The sequence below is a fragment of the Narcine bancroftii genome, chromosome 4, assembly GCF_036971445.1.
Source record: "Narcine bancroftii isolate sNarBan1 chromosome 4, sNarBan1.hap1, whole genome shotgun sequence".
Taxonomy (NCBI): Eukaryota; Metazoa; Chordata; class Chondrichthyes; order Torpediniformes; family Narcinidae; genus Narcine; species Narcine bancroftii.
In genome coordinates this window covers 187,873,653-187,889,844 of record NC_091472.1, presented here as the reverse complement: position 1 = coordinate 187,889,844, position 16,192 = coordinate 187,873,653, and the positions used below count along the sequence as shown (strand labels likewise).

The 16,192-nt window shown below is 36.7% G+C and overlaps 1 protein-coding gene across 1 annotated transcript in view; it reads right to left on the bottom strand.

Moving 5' to 3' along the window:
- Positions 1 to 16,192, bottom strand: part of zcchc8 (zinc finger, CCHC domain containing 8) — a 32,713-nt gene that overhangs the window by 7,496 nt on the left and 9,025 nt on the right. The window contains exons 7-13 of the mRNA XM_069933232.1: positions 14,858 to 14,923; positions 14,691 to 14,751; positions 13,502 to 13,632; positions 13,032 to 13,174; positions 8,102 to 8,226; positions 6,554 to 6,640; positions 1,625 to 1,745 (exon numbers count right to left, since the gene is read on the bottom strand). Coding sequence (XP_069789333.1) covers positions 1,625 to 1,745; positions 6,554 to 6,640; positions 8,102 to 8,226; positions 13,032 to 13,174; positions 13,502 to 13,632; positions 14,691 to 14,751; positions 14,858 to 14,923 — 734 coding nt within the window. The remainder of the gene's footprint in view (positions 1 to 1,624; positions 1,746 to 6,553; positions 6,641 to 8,101; positions 8,227 to 13,031; positions 13,175 to 13,501; positions 13,633 to 14,690; positions 14,752 to 14,857; positions 14,924 to 16,192) is intronic.

Sequence of the window (16,192 nt, the reverse complement as noted above, 5' to 3'; positions counted from 1 at the left end):
TCATGGACACAACATTTCTTCACTTCTCAGGAAGGCACAAAAGCCCTTCACAGAAGACTGAAGCGGGCAAGGCTACCAGCCACTATTACGTCAACCTTCTGAAGGTTGTCCTGGCTGGCTGTATCATATGCTTGCTGCAGAGAAATGGATCAGGTCAATCCACAAGATCATAGAGTAGCAGAGAAGATCACTGGAGTCTCCCCCTGCCCCATCAAGGTGATCTACTGGGATTGTTGTCTGAAGAGGGGATGCAAAATCATTGAGGATCATTTCCATCCTGCACACAGCATCTTTGAGCTGCTCCCATCAAGGAGGAGATACAGGAGTATCAGAGCCAGCACCACGCTGAGGATAGCTTCTACCCACGAGCAATGAGAATGCTGAACGACCAAAGGAATTGCTCACACTAACTATCCAATACTCTCATATGTACAAACCTATTTATTTATTTGTAAAGATGAAATATTGTCCTGCATAGTATTGTTTGTCTGTATGTGTGTTATGACAGGTTGTGCGTCTGCATGTTTTGCACTGAGGACCGGAGAACACTGTTTCGTTGGGTTGTACTTGTACAATCAGATGACAATAAACTTCACTGGCTTGACAGCATATGGATGAAATCTGATAGTTTGCAAATGATTTTAGAGGAGCCCAGCATGCAGATGAGAAATAAGCAGGCAGCCACCAAGGAAATATAGGTCCTTGAACTCCAAAGTGAAATGTGCCAGATTGGAAAGCAAACCTAATTCTCTGAGGGCATTTTGATAAATGTAATGCTAGTGAAACAAAACTACAAACATAATAAATTACAAATACTGTTATAATATAATTTGACAAATGATGTATTCTTAACCATAACAGAGATAAAGAATTTTAATTGACTTCAGACCTGCCCTTTTAAACTATATACACCATATCATGCAAAAACAGCTAATAGAAACTAAAACTTGATCTCATTTACTGGCTACACAAATTGTAAAAATTAAAAAAAAACAATCTGACAGGTGAAGAAATGCTACATGTTTGTTTGTCCTACTAAGCTTCCTTTTAAAAATTTTAGAGTCAAAACATATACACATAAATCATTTTCTTTCTGTAAATTTTCCCAGCTTAATTGTAATGCTTACATGAAACTATTATTCGTTGTTAGATAATAAACTCATTTTGTCACATTAAACTTAAGACATGGATATGACCATAGAATTTGCTAGTAAATCACATGAAGCAATCTTTATTTTGAAACTGTTCAAATATCACCTAGCTCAAAAGAATATAATTTCTTGATTTTTCACCAAAAGCAATGAGATCCCATTAATTTAGGAATAGACAAATAAGTTTTAAATGTTTACAGTTTTATAAGAAAATATCTCGATTTGCAATATGAAGTAAACACTTAATTTAATCAATTGTAGACATGAATATGGATAGATCCATAAGACTTCAAGGCACGACCTGTTTACAATTTGTGGCTTACCACTCAGAAGTATGCAAGAAAACAACGAGTTTTCTTCCTCCACTAGAAAGAAATAGCAGTCTTAAAATTTTGTATTTTCTACCAAACCTCCTAAAACAGAATATCAAAACTTGCATCTCAATTTTTCTATGAACTATTAAAGTGTTGTACCTGAATCTATGTCCATGTCATAAGCATAGGCTTTTGTGTCTATATTTTCAGACTTGCGCTTCTTTACACTATCAAGGTTCGAGTTAGCATCAGAACTCCTTTTGCTTGAACTGTGTTTGGTCTGAGAGAAATAAAAATCCCCAGTTAATTCATGTACAGAGTATGTGCTTTTGCTTTATATCATTGGTTCAAAGTAGTGCTAGTGTTAAAGGTACACTGTACCAAAACATTTTTCCTTGTTCATATGTCTCACCCTGAAGTACCTGCTCACAAATTTTCACTGTCCTTGGTTACATTATGCAAGATTATCCTTTTTCATTGGCATGCTCAGGTAGTGACTTCAGGGGAGTATAGGATATTCTGATTTGGGCTCAATATTTTCAACCAATGTCAAGATATATCTTTGCAAACTAAAGGTGTGTCTAGTAATGGGGGTTCTGGAGATAAAGTTCATTTAAAGGCAAATTAAGCAAACTTTATCTCCAGAACTCCCATTGCTGATCAGTTAATTTGGACCTTTATCTGGTTAGACTACCATTTCCTATCTACCAAACATGTTAAAAATGTTCATTTAGTTTTTTTATTAAAAAGGAATAACATGAATATGTCTAATATCACTGTTAAGTTAACATTTTTCATTGGATTTCACAAATGGTAATGTTTCCAATATATTTAAATTTATACTATTGGCCATCATTTCATGAGTGCAGCAATTTTCAAGAAAATAAATGATGAGAAATTAACAAAAATTTTTAAAAAAATACTGCTATTTATTATATTATGTTACAATTTTGGTGCACAAAAATGGATGTAGAACAAGAATACATGATTAAAAAAACTAAAATTTGAAGTGATTTGATGAAATATAGAACAGGATTAGAATAGCTCTTTGAGAGCCAAGTTTATAAATTCTGTGGAAACACATTTACCCAATTCATTCCTCTAGGTTATTTATCAACATAATTGACATTGCCCGGTGATACAATTCAGACAATGACATTTTAATGAATAGTTTAAGCAATTTAACCACTGTCTCATGAACACATAAAATAATGTAATGGAGATGCAAATTTCATAAATAATGTTGCACAATATTTGCTTTATCAATCAAGGTTAAGACAGGAGGCCATAAAATCATCCATAAATCAATAGCAAACAAGCAACAAGATGCCACGACAGGGAGGTGGCTAGCCTTTCCAAAAAGAGGTAAGCGACACCACCGAGCACAACAAAACGACCACAATGGTATGAGGTGGCTCTGGCAGGTAAGATTGAGAAGAATCTGAAGAGATTCAACAAATACAGTAAAGTCATCGTGATCAGGAATTCAATCAACCGACAAGAAAGGGAAACAAATAAATAAATAATCCGAACTAATAAGGCTGGCTAGATGGGCCCCGCAGGGGAAGAGCCGACACTTCGTGGGACACATGCAAATTTGCACTCTTGAACTAGCAATGCCCCTTAATGCATCTGCATTCTTTTCAGATTGTCAGCGTGTGGAAGGTGAGCCAAGGTCCTGACTTGCGTTTAGGCGAGTTGGGTTGTAATATGAGGAAAGTGGTAATTTTCAATAAAGTTGCATTGGAATGAAATGACATTGTCCGGGATGAAGAGCCGGCCGATGCCGCTCACTGCTGGGCGACCTCCCAAAGTATCTACTTATACCTGCCTGGTAAGTGTCTTTATTTGTATGGGACCTCATTTCTGTGAGAGGTTCTGGATAAAGTGGCGACTCTTTGTCTTCCTTACAGAGTTAAAGAATTTCATGTATGTTACATTCTAAATGTAGCATAATGTGACAATAATGGAACCATTACCTTTTCTTTAGTAAGGCTTCACAGTTAGCGCAGTGGCTTGCGCAACACTGTTATATCGCCAGTGACCGGGGTTCAAATTTAAATTTTGTAAGTTATGCAGATCACCTGATTAAAGTGAACTTTACATAATTAAATACCACAATACTTTTTTTTTCAAATTACATTTTGCACTGTCTTTTGTCTTTTAAACAGCGTATAGTTAGGCATTTGAGTTTTGTGTGCCCGATGGAGATGTGGGGGGGCTGGTAGTCATGGTGGGGAGCTGGCTGATGGAGGACCTCAGTTTTCTTCAGGCTGACTTCCAGGCCAAACATCTCCATCGGGCACACAAAACTCAAAACGGTCAACCAGTTTACCTATCTCGGCTGCACCATTTCATCAGATGCAAAGATCGACAATGAGATAGACAACAGACTCGCCAAGGCAAATAGCGCCTTTGGAAGACTACACAAAAGAGTCTGGAAAAACAACCAACTGAAAAACCTCACAAAGATAAGCGTATACAGAGCCGTTGTCATACCCACACTCCTGTTCGGCTCCGAATCATGGGTCCTCTACCGGCATCACCTACGGCTCCTAGAACGCTTCCACCAGCGTTGTCTCCGCTCCATCCTCAACATCCATTGGAGCGCTTTCATCCCTAACGTCGAAGTACTCGAGATGGCAGAGGTCGACAGCATCGAGTCCACGCTGCTGAAGATCCAGCTGCGCTGGGTGGGTCACGTCTCCAGAATGGAGGACCATCGCCTTCCCAAGATCGTGTTATATGGCGAGCTCTCCACTGGCCACCGTGACAGAGGTGCACCAAAGAAGAGGTACAAGGACTGCCTAAAGAAATCTCTTGGTGCCTGCCACATTGACCACCGCCAGTGGGCTGATATCGCCTCAAACCGTGCATCTTGGCACCTCACAGTTTGGCGGGCAGCAACCTCCTTTGAAGAAGACCGCAGAGCCCACCTCACTGACAAAAGGCAAAGGAGGAAAAACCCAACACCCAACCCCAACCAACCAATTTTCCCCTGCAGCCGCTGCAACCGTGTCTGCCTGTCCCGCATCGGACTTGTCAGCCACAAACGAGCCTGCAGCTGACGTGGACTTTTACCCCCTACATAAATCTTCGTCCGCGAAGCCAAGCCAAAGAAAGAGTTAGGCATTGGAAGAGTGTCTGAGTCAACTGGAAAATTTGCATAACCAACATCTGCGATCCCTGTAAGTGCCCAATAATAGGGATTCTACTGTATATCAAGAACAAAGAGTAACTAGGCAAGAATAGGGCCCTTAAGGATCATCAAAGTTCTTTAATGCATGGATCCACAAGAGATGGGCAAGATCCATAATATTTCTTATTTGTAAGACATGGAGGTTAGAGAACTCAGAGAAGTAAGTATTGATAAGTTGAAGAGAGTCCACATTACAGGCACTGGAGATCTTAAAATGCAAAAAGGTAGATAAATCCCCAGGTCCTGATCAAGTGTATCCTAGGATATTATGGAAAGCTATGGAAGAAATTGCATGAGTGCTGGCAGATATTTGCATCATTGTTAAGCACAAATGAGGTGCCATAAAACTGGAAGGTGACTACTGTTGTCTTTATTTAAATAATAGTCTAAAAGAACAAGCCAGGAAACTAATGCCCGATGTGTGCAAATTACTGGAGGGGATTTCAAGGGACAGGATCTACACGCATTTGGAAAGCGAAGGACAGATTAGGGATAATCAACATGGTTTTATGCAAGGGAAATCATGTCACATAAATTTGATCCTTTTTTGTTTGAAGAGGTGACCATGAAGATTGAGAGTAGCATGGTAGATGTTGTCTATATGGACTTTAGCAAGGCTTTTGACAAGGTACATTATGGTAGGTTGGTCCAGAAGGTTAAATTGCATGGGATTCAGGTGAGACTGGCCAATGAATATAGAAATGGCTTGATGGTTACAGCAAGTCAGCAGTGCAGAGTTGTTACTCAGATCGGAGGGAGGTGACCAGGGATGTGCTTGAGGATAGTGAAGGTTACCTGAGTTTACAACAGGGTTCAGATGATTTGGAAAAGTGGACTAAGGAATGGCAGGTGTTGCACTCTAGTTGGTTAAACCATGATGGGACTCGGACAATGAATGAAAATCCCCTGGCTAGTGTCGTAGAACAGGTTTACTTTGGCGTACAGGTACATTTTTTACGTGAGTGGCGATACAAGAAGTGGTGAAGATGGAGTTTCACGCTCTTGTCTTCATCAGTCGGACACTGATACAAGAGTCAGGACATTATGTTACAGCTGTATATGATATTGGTCAGACTGCACTGGGAGTTTTGCGCACTGTTCTCGTTACCCAGTTATAGTAAAGATACTAAACTGGAAAGGGTGTTGGAAAAAAAAACGAGAAGAATGTTACCAGGACTGGTGGACTTGAATTACAAGGAGAGGCTGAGAGCACAAGAGGCTTGGGTAGGTGTGGGGGGAAGGAACAGAGATTTATAAAATCATGAGGGGGCATAGATAATGTAATAACAGGTCATTGACTTTTCATGGTAGGGAATCTAAAACTAAAGGGCACAGATTTAAGCTGAGAGGAAAGACTTAAAAGAACCTGCAGAGCACTCTCTTCAAATGTGTTCAGAAAGCAAAATCTTCATTGTCCAGTATATTTAAAACTATTAAAGAGGAACAATTAAAAATGGAACTTACCTTCTACTTTGCATGATGGTGGTTATTATGGAACAAGCTGCCACAGGAAGTGGTAGAGATGGGTACAATTGTAATGCTTGAAAGATATTTAGACAGGATCACAGATAGGAAAGGTTTAGAGAGATATGGGCCAATCAAAGGCAAATAGGACTAACTTCGGTAGACAATTTGGTCAATGTGGATGTGGGGCCTGTTTCCATGCTGTAAACTCTTGGAGAGTAAATACTGTTCTTATATTTCTGAGAAATTGCTGTTAAGGTGTGAACTATTTAACAAAGCTGGTTTGATCCTAATTGCATTGCAATTTTGTCTGCTGATGATCTACTGTGAATTGATAATTACTAGTTTCAAATGTAAAAGTAACTGTGTAGCATTTTGTCACCAAGCAGAGATAGGGAAATGGAGTCTGAAATGATCACACTTACTGTGAGATAATTCGTATTCAACTGATGTGCAAAGTGTTCCTTGAGATGATGAGATTGCATTGGAATTGAACCATAGAGTCTCCATTCCTGTTGACGAAGATAAAATAACCAATAAATATCAGAAAAAAAATCTTTTTGGCATTCATAGAATCAGCAATTGGTCCAGAAAAATTAAAAAGGATTCTAGCGATAATTAAAAATAGTTTCACGATTGGAGTAGGAAAACATACGGAAGGCAGTAACCAAAGTTGGAAATTTTATTACAATTTTCTCTTCTGCAAACAATTTTAAATTTATACAGAGTACAGTAAAACCCCATGTGTCCGGAATTCAGGCAAATGACAGCCTTAAGCAACTGGAAAAAAAAAACCCAGCAAAATAAATTAAAAAATTAAAATAAATAGGAATAAAATAATAAGTCAAAGTAAATGTTCTCGGAAGTAACACATAAACCTTTGGTGAAGATGGTGGCAAATATTCAACCAGCAGAGTGCCTTGGTTATGTTTTGTTTGTAGCATCTGTTTGAAAAATGTTGTGTTTAAATAAAATGCTGTCGCCCATGATGAAGAGCTAGTTGATTCTGCTCGCCATTGGGGAGACTCTCTTAAAATGTCCCCTTATCCCTGCTTATTAAAAGCTTTCCTGGTAAGAGAATCTGTAAACTTGATGCGGGGCTAAATATCTATAATGCTATGGTTCGTCTTTCGGGTGGCCCTGTGGAGGTGGAGGAACTGGAGATGCAGCGACAGTTAAATATTTTCAAAGAATGTGACTAAAAATAAAATCCTTTAAGGCTTATATATTCATGCAAGTAATGTTTGTTCAGAATAAGTACAGTTTAGTATTTTTTATCTGATAAACTGTTTATTCTTAATGCAGGTGTATTAGTTAGGCATTGTCAGAGTGAATCTCAAGCAAACAGAAATCTGGCATCTACCAATCTCCTTAGGTGCTGGATACCAGTTTTACTGTACTAAAAACATTTAAAACTTTCACAGCTGATGCCCTCTGCTTTCAGTCAACTAAAAGTTTTGGTCCATATTTTTGTGGGTGAAGATTTGGCTACATTCCATGAAGTGTTTTAGTTGAGAAAAGAAACAGAAAACTATATTCCAAAAAACGAAAAATCTTAATTTCATTACTGTTAGTGGGAAAGGTGTAGAAGAGTGCTAACATGTTGACTCCAAGAGCCATGCAATAGTACAAGTCATGATGTTTTGGTTACAAGGCCCTGGAAGTTTCTTGGGTTTGGTGCTCTCAACTAGGAAAAAAACTAGTCCTGAAACTAAAAAATAAAAACTATTGCAGAACAGGATTTTGTTTTCAATAATAACTCTTTTCGGCAAAACAACAGAACCACAAAATTGTGATCCTCAGAAGTCAAAAATGCCCATCAGCTTTTATCTTTTAGGCTGGTTGGTTAAATAGTTGTTAAATTTATAGAAAAATATAAATCTAGGTTAACTACTTTCTCAGAACATTTTGGATAGGACAGAAAAGATTACAAATATGTACACAGATTGTACTATTCCAAGTGCAATGCTTACATCCTGAATCCCTTTTGGAATGACAGCATTGAATCCTGCATAATCTATTAGTTTACTTGTATCATAGGATGGAAAGCTAGCTTTTGGATGTTGTTTGTCATGCTCCATTTCACTGTCGCTTGAATCTATGTATAAAAGTAAGACAAAAATAAAAATGAGTTAACTCATGCCCAGACAAAAAAAAATCTCAACTTCAGAAAATACAAATCCTTCCATTTTCAATGTCTTTTAAAAGTTGGCTTTCCATGAAACAAGGCATCCTATAGATTGTTCGATTGTTTTAGCTTTAAGTTGCACATCACCCTGACTTGGACAAACACTAACTTTTCTTCATTTTGATGCTCAAAGACCATGATATCCTCTCAAAATCATTATGGAATTCAACAAAATACCACAGCAACAAAAAAAAAGCTAAATCTAGCATTCAATCAAGGGTGAATCAATTTTGCCCTCAGCTTCATTTCCTGTCTGTACCTCATGATCTTTCAAATCTCCAAGACCAAAACATTATTCTTGACGGCCTCCAGATCTCTAGGGTAGAGAATTCTAAGGATTCTCACCCTCAGAAATGATTCTTTACCTCAGAAGTAATTCTTTCTTAAATGGGTGACTCATTATTCTTGGAATAAAATGACCCCAGTTCTCTATTCTGTGGAGAGGAAACATCCTTTAACAAGATCTCTTCTCATTCTTCTAAACCCCCAACAACTATAGATCGAACCTGCTCATGCCTTTCTCACAAGGCAATCTCTTCATACGGGAATCAACTGAGTGAGTCTCCTTTGCACTGAAAATGTATACAGTGCACCAGGTGTGGTCTCATTAACTGCTGGCATTGTTGCAGCAAGATTTCCCCACTTTCGAACTTTATTTCATATGCAATAAAGGGCAAATTTCCCTTCAACTTCATGACTACTTGCTGTACCTGAATGCCAACTTTGTGCTTTGTGTACAAGGATAACCAGATCCCTCTATACCACATTATTTTGGAATCTCTCCCCATTTAAACCCTATACTGCTTTTCCATTTTCCCACTTTATACTCCCATCTGTCAATTTTTTTGCAGAATGCATTCATTAACCATCTGCTTTCCCCTTCTTCGAGTTGTCAGTAAAATATGGCTTCATGGAGAAACAAGCAACCAACCATCTTCTCAGGACAGACACAAAAATCAGCAGGGATGAAGGCTTACCATTTTCTCAAAAGTTCAAATAATCACTCTGCCTCACCAGCCTTGATGATGTGAAGTTAACTCACAATCACTGAGACAAGTAGCCTAATCTTACAACAATAAAACTGATTTAACATATGGTATCCATGTTAGAAGTCAGATTTTTACTCACGATTAACTTTGATTTCAACAATATTGATAGGCTAGGAAAAAATATTACACTGAACAACAAAGATTTTGCTTCCTTAACACCTTAGGGTATATTTTAAGGATGTTAGGCTGCTGATCACGAAAACCACCATAAAATTTTCCTATCGTATACTTTTTAGCTATTAGCTATTTTGTGAAGTCTACTAATACATTGCCCACAAAGCAAGATGTTTTGTTCAGTCCAAGCATGTCTGGGCATGCATCCAGTGCAGGTGCTATGCAAATGCTGTCTTAGGCCTGGGCATGCTTAGTAAAGATAGATGCAGTCAGACTATAAAAGCAACTGATATATACAGATGCTATGTATTCCATTGATTATAGATCTGAAAGCATGTGGTGCACATGCTCTTCAGGCACTAACATAGTGAGTGTAATTAACAAGAGCATTTTTGTCTTCAGGAAGATTCAATACAGCAGAAATGTTTTGTCAATATCGCAACAGCTGTGATACATCAAGTATACGTAAAGCTCAAAGATGCAGCAAGACTGAACTTATTGAGAAAGCCTATGAGCTCTATCTCGGTTTTAAAATTGGTGACCAAGACAAACCCTGGGCTCCTCACATTTGTTGTGCAACATGTGCAGTCAACATGAGAGCTAGGCTTGGGGGGGTACATCATGCAATTAAACAACTTAAATATCATAAAAGTTGACTTAGTGTTTCTCCAACTTGGTACATGATACAGCAAATCTGAAAAAATCTGTGTGTTCATCTTGAAGTTGTCTATCATTATCCCCAATTTCTTTTCAGGAAGCAAACCCTTTGAAAATAATTGTTGTCCAGTGTATAATCAATAAATAGAATGCAATTTAATCAGTAGACTATTCATTGGAAAGGAATGTAACATTTAAAACTATTACAAAAATTAAGTATTTTTGTATGAAGATTGATGAAAAGTAAATTTGAAAGTTTTATTTAACAATGGTAAGATCAAATTAAATGTGTGACATAGAATTGTAAAAAGATACAGAAATAGGCAAACTGAAGAAACAAGTCTGGCGAATTGTTGGACCAAATCCTGCCAGTTTTATCAGGAAATTTTGGATGTCTTCAAAAATAATACTATGTAATAGAAAGACAACACTCCACCTACTCACATTCAATGGTTAAATAAGTCTTTCCTGTTTTGAAAAAAAAATCAAATCATATTAAAAATGTAAAGCTTAATTTTCATAAGGCGTGGGGCCCATTCTTGGATTACTATCATAATTTAAAGAATTAGGATGTTTGGATGCTCCCGAGTTGCATTGTCTGGTTTCTGGAAGTGGTCATTCGATTCATGTGTATTATTTACATAAGTTAGCCTTGTTTAGAGGGAGGAGTTTATTCCTCTGTTTTTTATTTCTTTTTTCTTAAGAGACATTAAATAAATGAGTTTAGATGAGTTTGATTATATTACAGAAGATAAATTCTCTTTCTTTTTAGAATTTTATTTACAACTTACCTTATTTTAAAAGAAAGAATATTATTGCTCAGATTTTTATTGTTTTAAACTTTCCTCCTTCCTGGGGTTTATCTTTTTTATCTTCTACTTTGCTTCATCTTTTCAATATTATCTTTGATATATTATGAAGAATGCATCAACTGTTTATATTTTCAAATCAACATGAATTACATAAAAAGAAATAATCTTATAATTCAATGTTGATTTTGAGTAAGAAAAAAAAACAAGGAAAAAAAAACAAGCCCTAACCCTCCCCTTCCAATCCACACCCCAGGGGTAAAAAAATGGAAGAAATAGTCAATAGAATTGAAGAGAGAAAGATCTTTTTTCTAAAATTTGGAGTCCATATCAACTTTTAATTCAATTGAATCCTAGTTAAAATTAAGTTAAGAAATGAATTATGGATATGTTTTCAATTTAAAATGTAAGTATGTTTTATGCATGTGATATGGTTTATGCCATTCACTATATATGTGTATGCTTTTAATTAAACTCAATATATATTTTAAAAAGAATAATAATAGTAGTTAAATGTAGTATTTTTGATCAAATGAATGATTCTATCCTTGAGTAGAAACATGATGATTGCTTTTGGATCATCATTGCAAAACGTGATATTGTTACCTTTAAAAAATATCATGCAAATTAAATTGTAAAATATATTTCACAAGCTTCGAGAAAGTGCAATTAATACTTTGCTAAATTGTGTAGGGGAATTTGGGTAAACCCAGGAAGCTCAAATGCAAATTAATTTCATATTTTAGTAATGGATTCCTGCATTGCTCTCATCATTCAGAAACATATTTTTCCTCCCCCTTTGACTCAACAGATTTGTTGAATGAACCGCACCAACCAAAGGCAGCTCACAGATACAGACGCTGTGCATTACATTAATATAGATTGAATGCATGTTGATGCACATGTTCTTCCAACAATAGCATAGTGAGTGTAATTAACAATAGCATTTATTGTCTTCAGGAAGATTCAATGCAGCAGAAATGTCTTATCAATGTTACAACAGCTGCGATACATTCTGTGTCATTTGAGGCAAGCATCTGCTTAAGGCTCAAAGACACAGCAAGACTGCACTTATTAAGAAAGCCTTTGAGCTCTACTTCAATTGTAAAATTGGTAACCAAGACAAACCCTGAGCTCCTCATGATTGTTGTGGAACATGTGCAGGGGTCAACCTGAGAGCTTGGCTCAGCATCATTATGCAATTAAACATGCTAAATTAAATACAAGTTAATTTAATGTTTCTCCAACTTTGTACATTATACAGCAAATCTGAAATTATCTTTGCGTTAAGCTTGGCGTTGCCTATCGTAATACACTGGTTTATTTTAAGGAATCAAACCTTTTGGGGGAAAAAAATTGTTGTCCAGTGTTATTACTCAACGATGACAACATTGAAGAAGTGAAGAAGAGCTTTTTGTCTGAAGTACGCTATTGACTGTGAAGCTGCATTAAAATAAATGCATGCAAGGGCTTTTAGTGGAAAAGTGACAGAAATTTCCAAATAATATAATTGGAGACATTTACTTCTAAAAAAAAATCAGGAGTACATCAAAGTAACATAACATGTTAAACTTAGACTTGTTCTTAATTTGTTCCAAATAGTTGGCAGAAAGCAATTGGCTACTTTAAATACATTTATCAGACCTCTTAATATTTACTTAACCATTAAATATTAAATTGTGTTATTATCTTTAGCACTTAAGCCATTTCCAAACACTGTACAAGCACAAGAGCAAATTCTTCACTGGGTGCAGTCAAAGCTGCTCTCAGATTGGCTGGTTTCATGCCATTTATCCTCATTGTTCAATAAATAAAATTTGGAGAAGAATGTATGCTAGATCATGATTGTTGCACAAAGTAAATACTTTATTTACCAGAATGAGAGAAGCAAGCTATGGTTAATCCTATTCAATAAACCCCATAGAATGACCCAACTATGGTGGAGATTTATGATGCATACAATAATTATATGCTTAAAATGAAAATTATCATATAGCAATGAGAATAGGAAATGGTGCCTTGACAAAACACTGCAAACATTTCTCATATCTAAGTATTTACAAAGTTCAGATTTGAAATACTTCACCTTTTCCATCATATAAAGCAAGACCTGAATTCTCCTGTTCAGTCTCCAGCAACCATCCTGGTGGATAACCCAATTGGCGCATCCGATAGATGAAAGGTGGAAGATCTTCAACTGTCATCCCAAGAGCCTCTTTAAGTTCTTCACTGCAAAAATTAAATTAAACAATACTATTCAATGCTATTAAAAATGAAACTAAGTAGTTCAAGCATGGCAAAAGTAACTTCAGGAGGGTCAAAGTTCAAGGTTGTGCTGCTATTTCTATGACCTATAATTACAGCAGAATTCAAAGGTTTTCTGGCCAAAACATTTTTTTAAATGGATATAGGCAGTTTATTTCACAAAATCAGTTCTTTATTTCGTTAGAAGGGTAAATGAGTCTAATTTGAAAGTTTTTTTCCCAATGGGCACAATTCAAAGAGTGGCTGCCTCCACCATGATTCTATTGTAATCTCATCTACAAGTGTTTTTACCTTATAACTCCTGGTTTGAACTTTTCAAACCTCTCCATATGATAACGTTGTTGAGAACTTGAATTAGGTGAATCACTGGCCATTGTCATGAATTCTTTTCTTTTTTCACTAATGCGAGCAAGATCACGTGGCTATAAGGTTAATTAAAAGATACGAATTAGTTATTTTTGCTGTTAACAATCACTCATAAAATAGGAATGTTTGAAAGTGTGCAACTGCAATCCCAAAATTAATAACATGCTGCACTTTCCCTCTCTGAAGATCAATCAATTGTTTAAAAAAAACTACCTCTGACTAGAGTTCTTTCCCAGCTACTTTACTGACATGTCCTCATAAAAGTTGGGCATGCAACAGGTCTGGTTAATACGCTACTAATCAATTCCTCAATAATTAAAAAACAAATACAGAATTTTAAAACCAAAGATGCTTCAGGTTTGATATCTTTACAAATTTATACATTTTTCAATTGGATGAACTTATCAATTTTGAACTTGGGCAGAGTATAGTGCCCAGGTGTGATTAAACACTACCTTTACTGAAATCAATGGTCAAATTCACAATCTGCTGTTCCATACCATCAAGTACATTTATTAAGAAAACTAATGACAGATAGCACAGAGAGGGACAAAAAAAGTTTCTGAAACTTTTAAAGAAGGCAATGTATTTAAACACTGCAATGAATATATGGCATATTTTATGTCAAAATGTTCCAAATCACTGTACATCTAATTTACACAAAATACATTAAACAGAGTGGATGGGGTTGCATGAAGGATGACTGAAATTTTGGACATCAGAAAATGTCCCTATCCTTCCCAGCGTGTTGTTGAGATCCTCTATGTCAACCAATGATAGTACATTGGCCACAGTTTACTATTAAATGCAAGAGTACACGTCTCTAACAAATTAACATCTCTTCATTGATTTATCAACTGGTATTATACATTCAAATTCTGGAAACTGGCTTCTGCTTGAACCTATCTTTTTAGGTCAGCTAAACTTAATTGCATCTAACCAAGATGGCCAGTTTCCAGAACTTTTGAAGTTTAAACAAATTGAGAATTTAACTCAACTATTACATCTATGACAAACCTTGAAAGAATCAACATACAAATTTTTGACCTCTGTGTGACAGATGCATACAACTGCTACTATGTTAAATGACAGCTCAATATCGTAACCATCCTACCTTTGGACAATCTTTTAATTGATGTTCTGTTGAACCACAGTTGAAACAACAAGACTTTGGCCTATTTGATACATAAAATGTTTTTGCTGTGTTAATCATGCGTTTCAACAAAGCCCCATTTGTATTTCAAACAAAAAGTGATACAAATTTCTCACTCTTGCACATACCTCTTAGCTTTCAGTTCCACTTCTTGTCCATCTAAAGATACAACTTGAGCGAAGACTTGTTGGTATCTTTGAAATGCATTCAGGAATTACTCATTTCCACAAACATATACTTTAAAGAATCTTAGAGAGATCATTATTGACAGGAAGGATTTTGTAACAGGGCATTTCATTTTCAATTAGTTATATATATATATATATAAAGTACTGAGACACCAAAACAACTGCAGAACTCCATGCAATACACAAAAGTGTTGGAGAAACTCAGCAGGTCACTCAGCATCTAGAGGAAGTAAAGGGTAGTCAACATTTTTGTCTGAGTACTGCATCAAGGTACGAGCAAAAAGTGGGCTGGTGCCTGAATAAAAGGTTGGGGGAGGATAGGAGAGAGGAAGGGGCAAGGGGAGTACGGCCTAACAGGTAAGAGGTCATAGGTCGGATAGTAGAAGAGAAAAAAGCTGAGGTGATGGGGGTATTTGGAATGAAAGGGGAGGTGGAGAACTGGAAGATAGAGGATAGGGAAAGAGAGAGACTGGGGCTGGGGTGCGCAACAGAAGCTGGAGAAGTCTATGTTAATACTATCTGGTTGGAAAGTGTCCAGAAGAAATATTATGTGTTGTTCCTCCAATTTACATGTTTCTCAGTTTGGCCACGGAGAAACATGTAGATATGGGAATGGGTTGTGGGATTAAAATAGTTGGCCACTGGGAGTTGTGGAATTAAAATAGTTTGCCACTTGAAGGCCCATTATTGCAGCGGACAGGGAAAAGGTGCTCAGTTAAATGTTTGTCCAGTCTCTCTGATGTAGAGGAGGGCACAACGGGAGCACCGGTTACAGTAAATGATCCCTGCAGATTCACAAGTGAAATGCTGCTTCACTTAGAACTGTTTGAGGCTCCAAATGGTGATGAGGGAGAAGTGTGGGCACAAGCATAACATTTCTTGCAATCACAAGGGTAGGTACTGAGAGAGTGCTGTGTGTGAAGGGATGAATGGACGAAGGGAGTTCCGAGGGAGCGGTTCCTGCAGAAAGCGGAGGGGAAGATGTGTTCAGTGGTGGGATCTTATACAATGCTGTGCACCTGGATTGATAGCTACTTGATTTACCGACTCTCAATTTCATTTCACGAGTTCTCCACTTCATTCAGACGTTCTTATCACTGAGTATTATGTTCAAACACATACAAGAATCTGTGCTTAGTGAATGAACAATTTCACCAGATATAAATTTACATTTTGAAAACAAAAAAACAAATCACTTAAATTCTGTTTTGATCTCCTATTCAGATCAGGAATATTGTTAAATAAGTGACATTTTCATTAAAAAAACTATAGCAT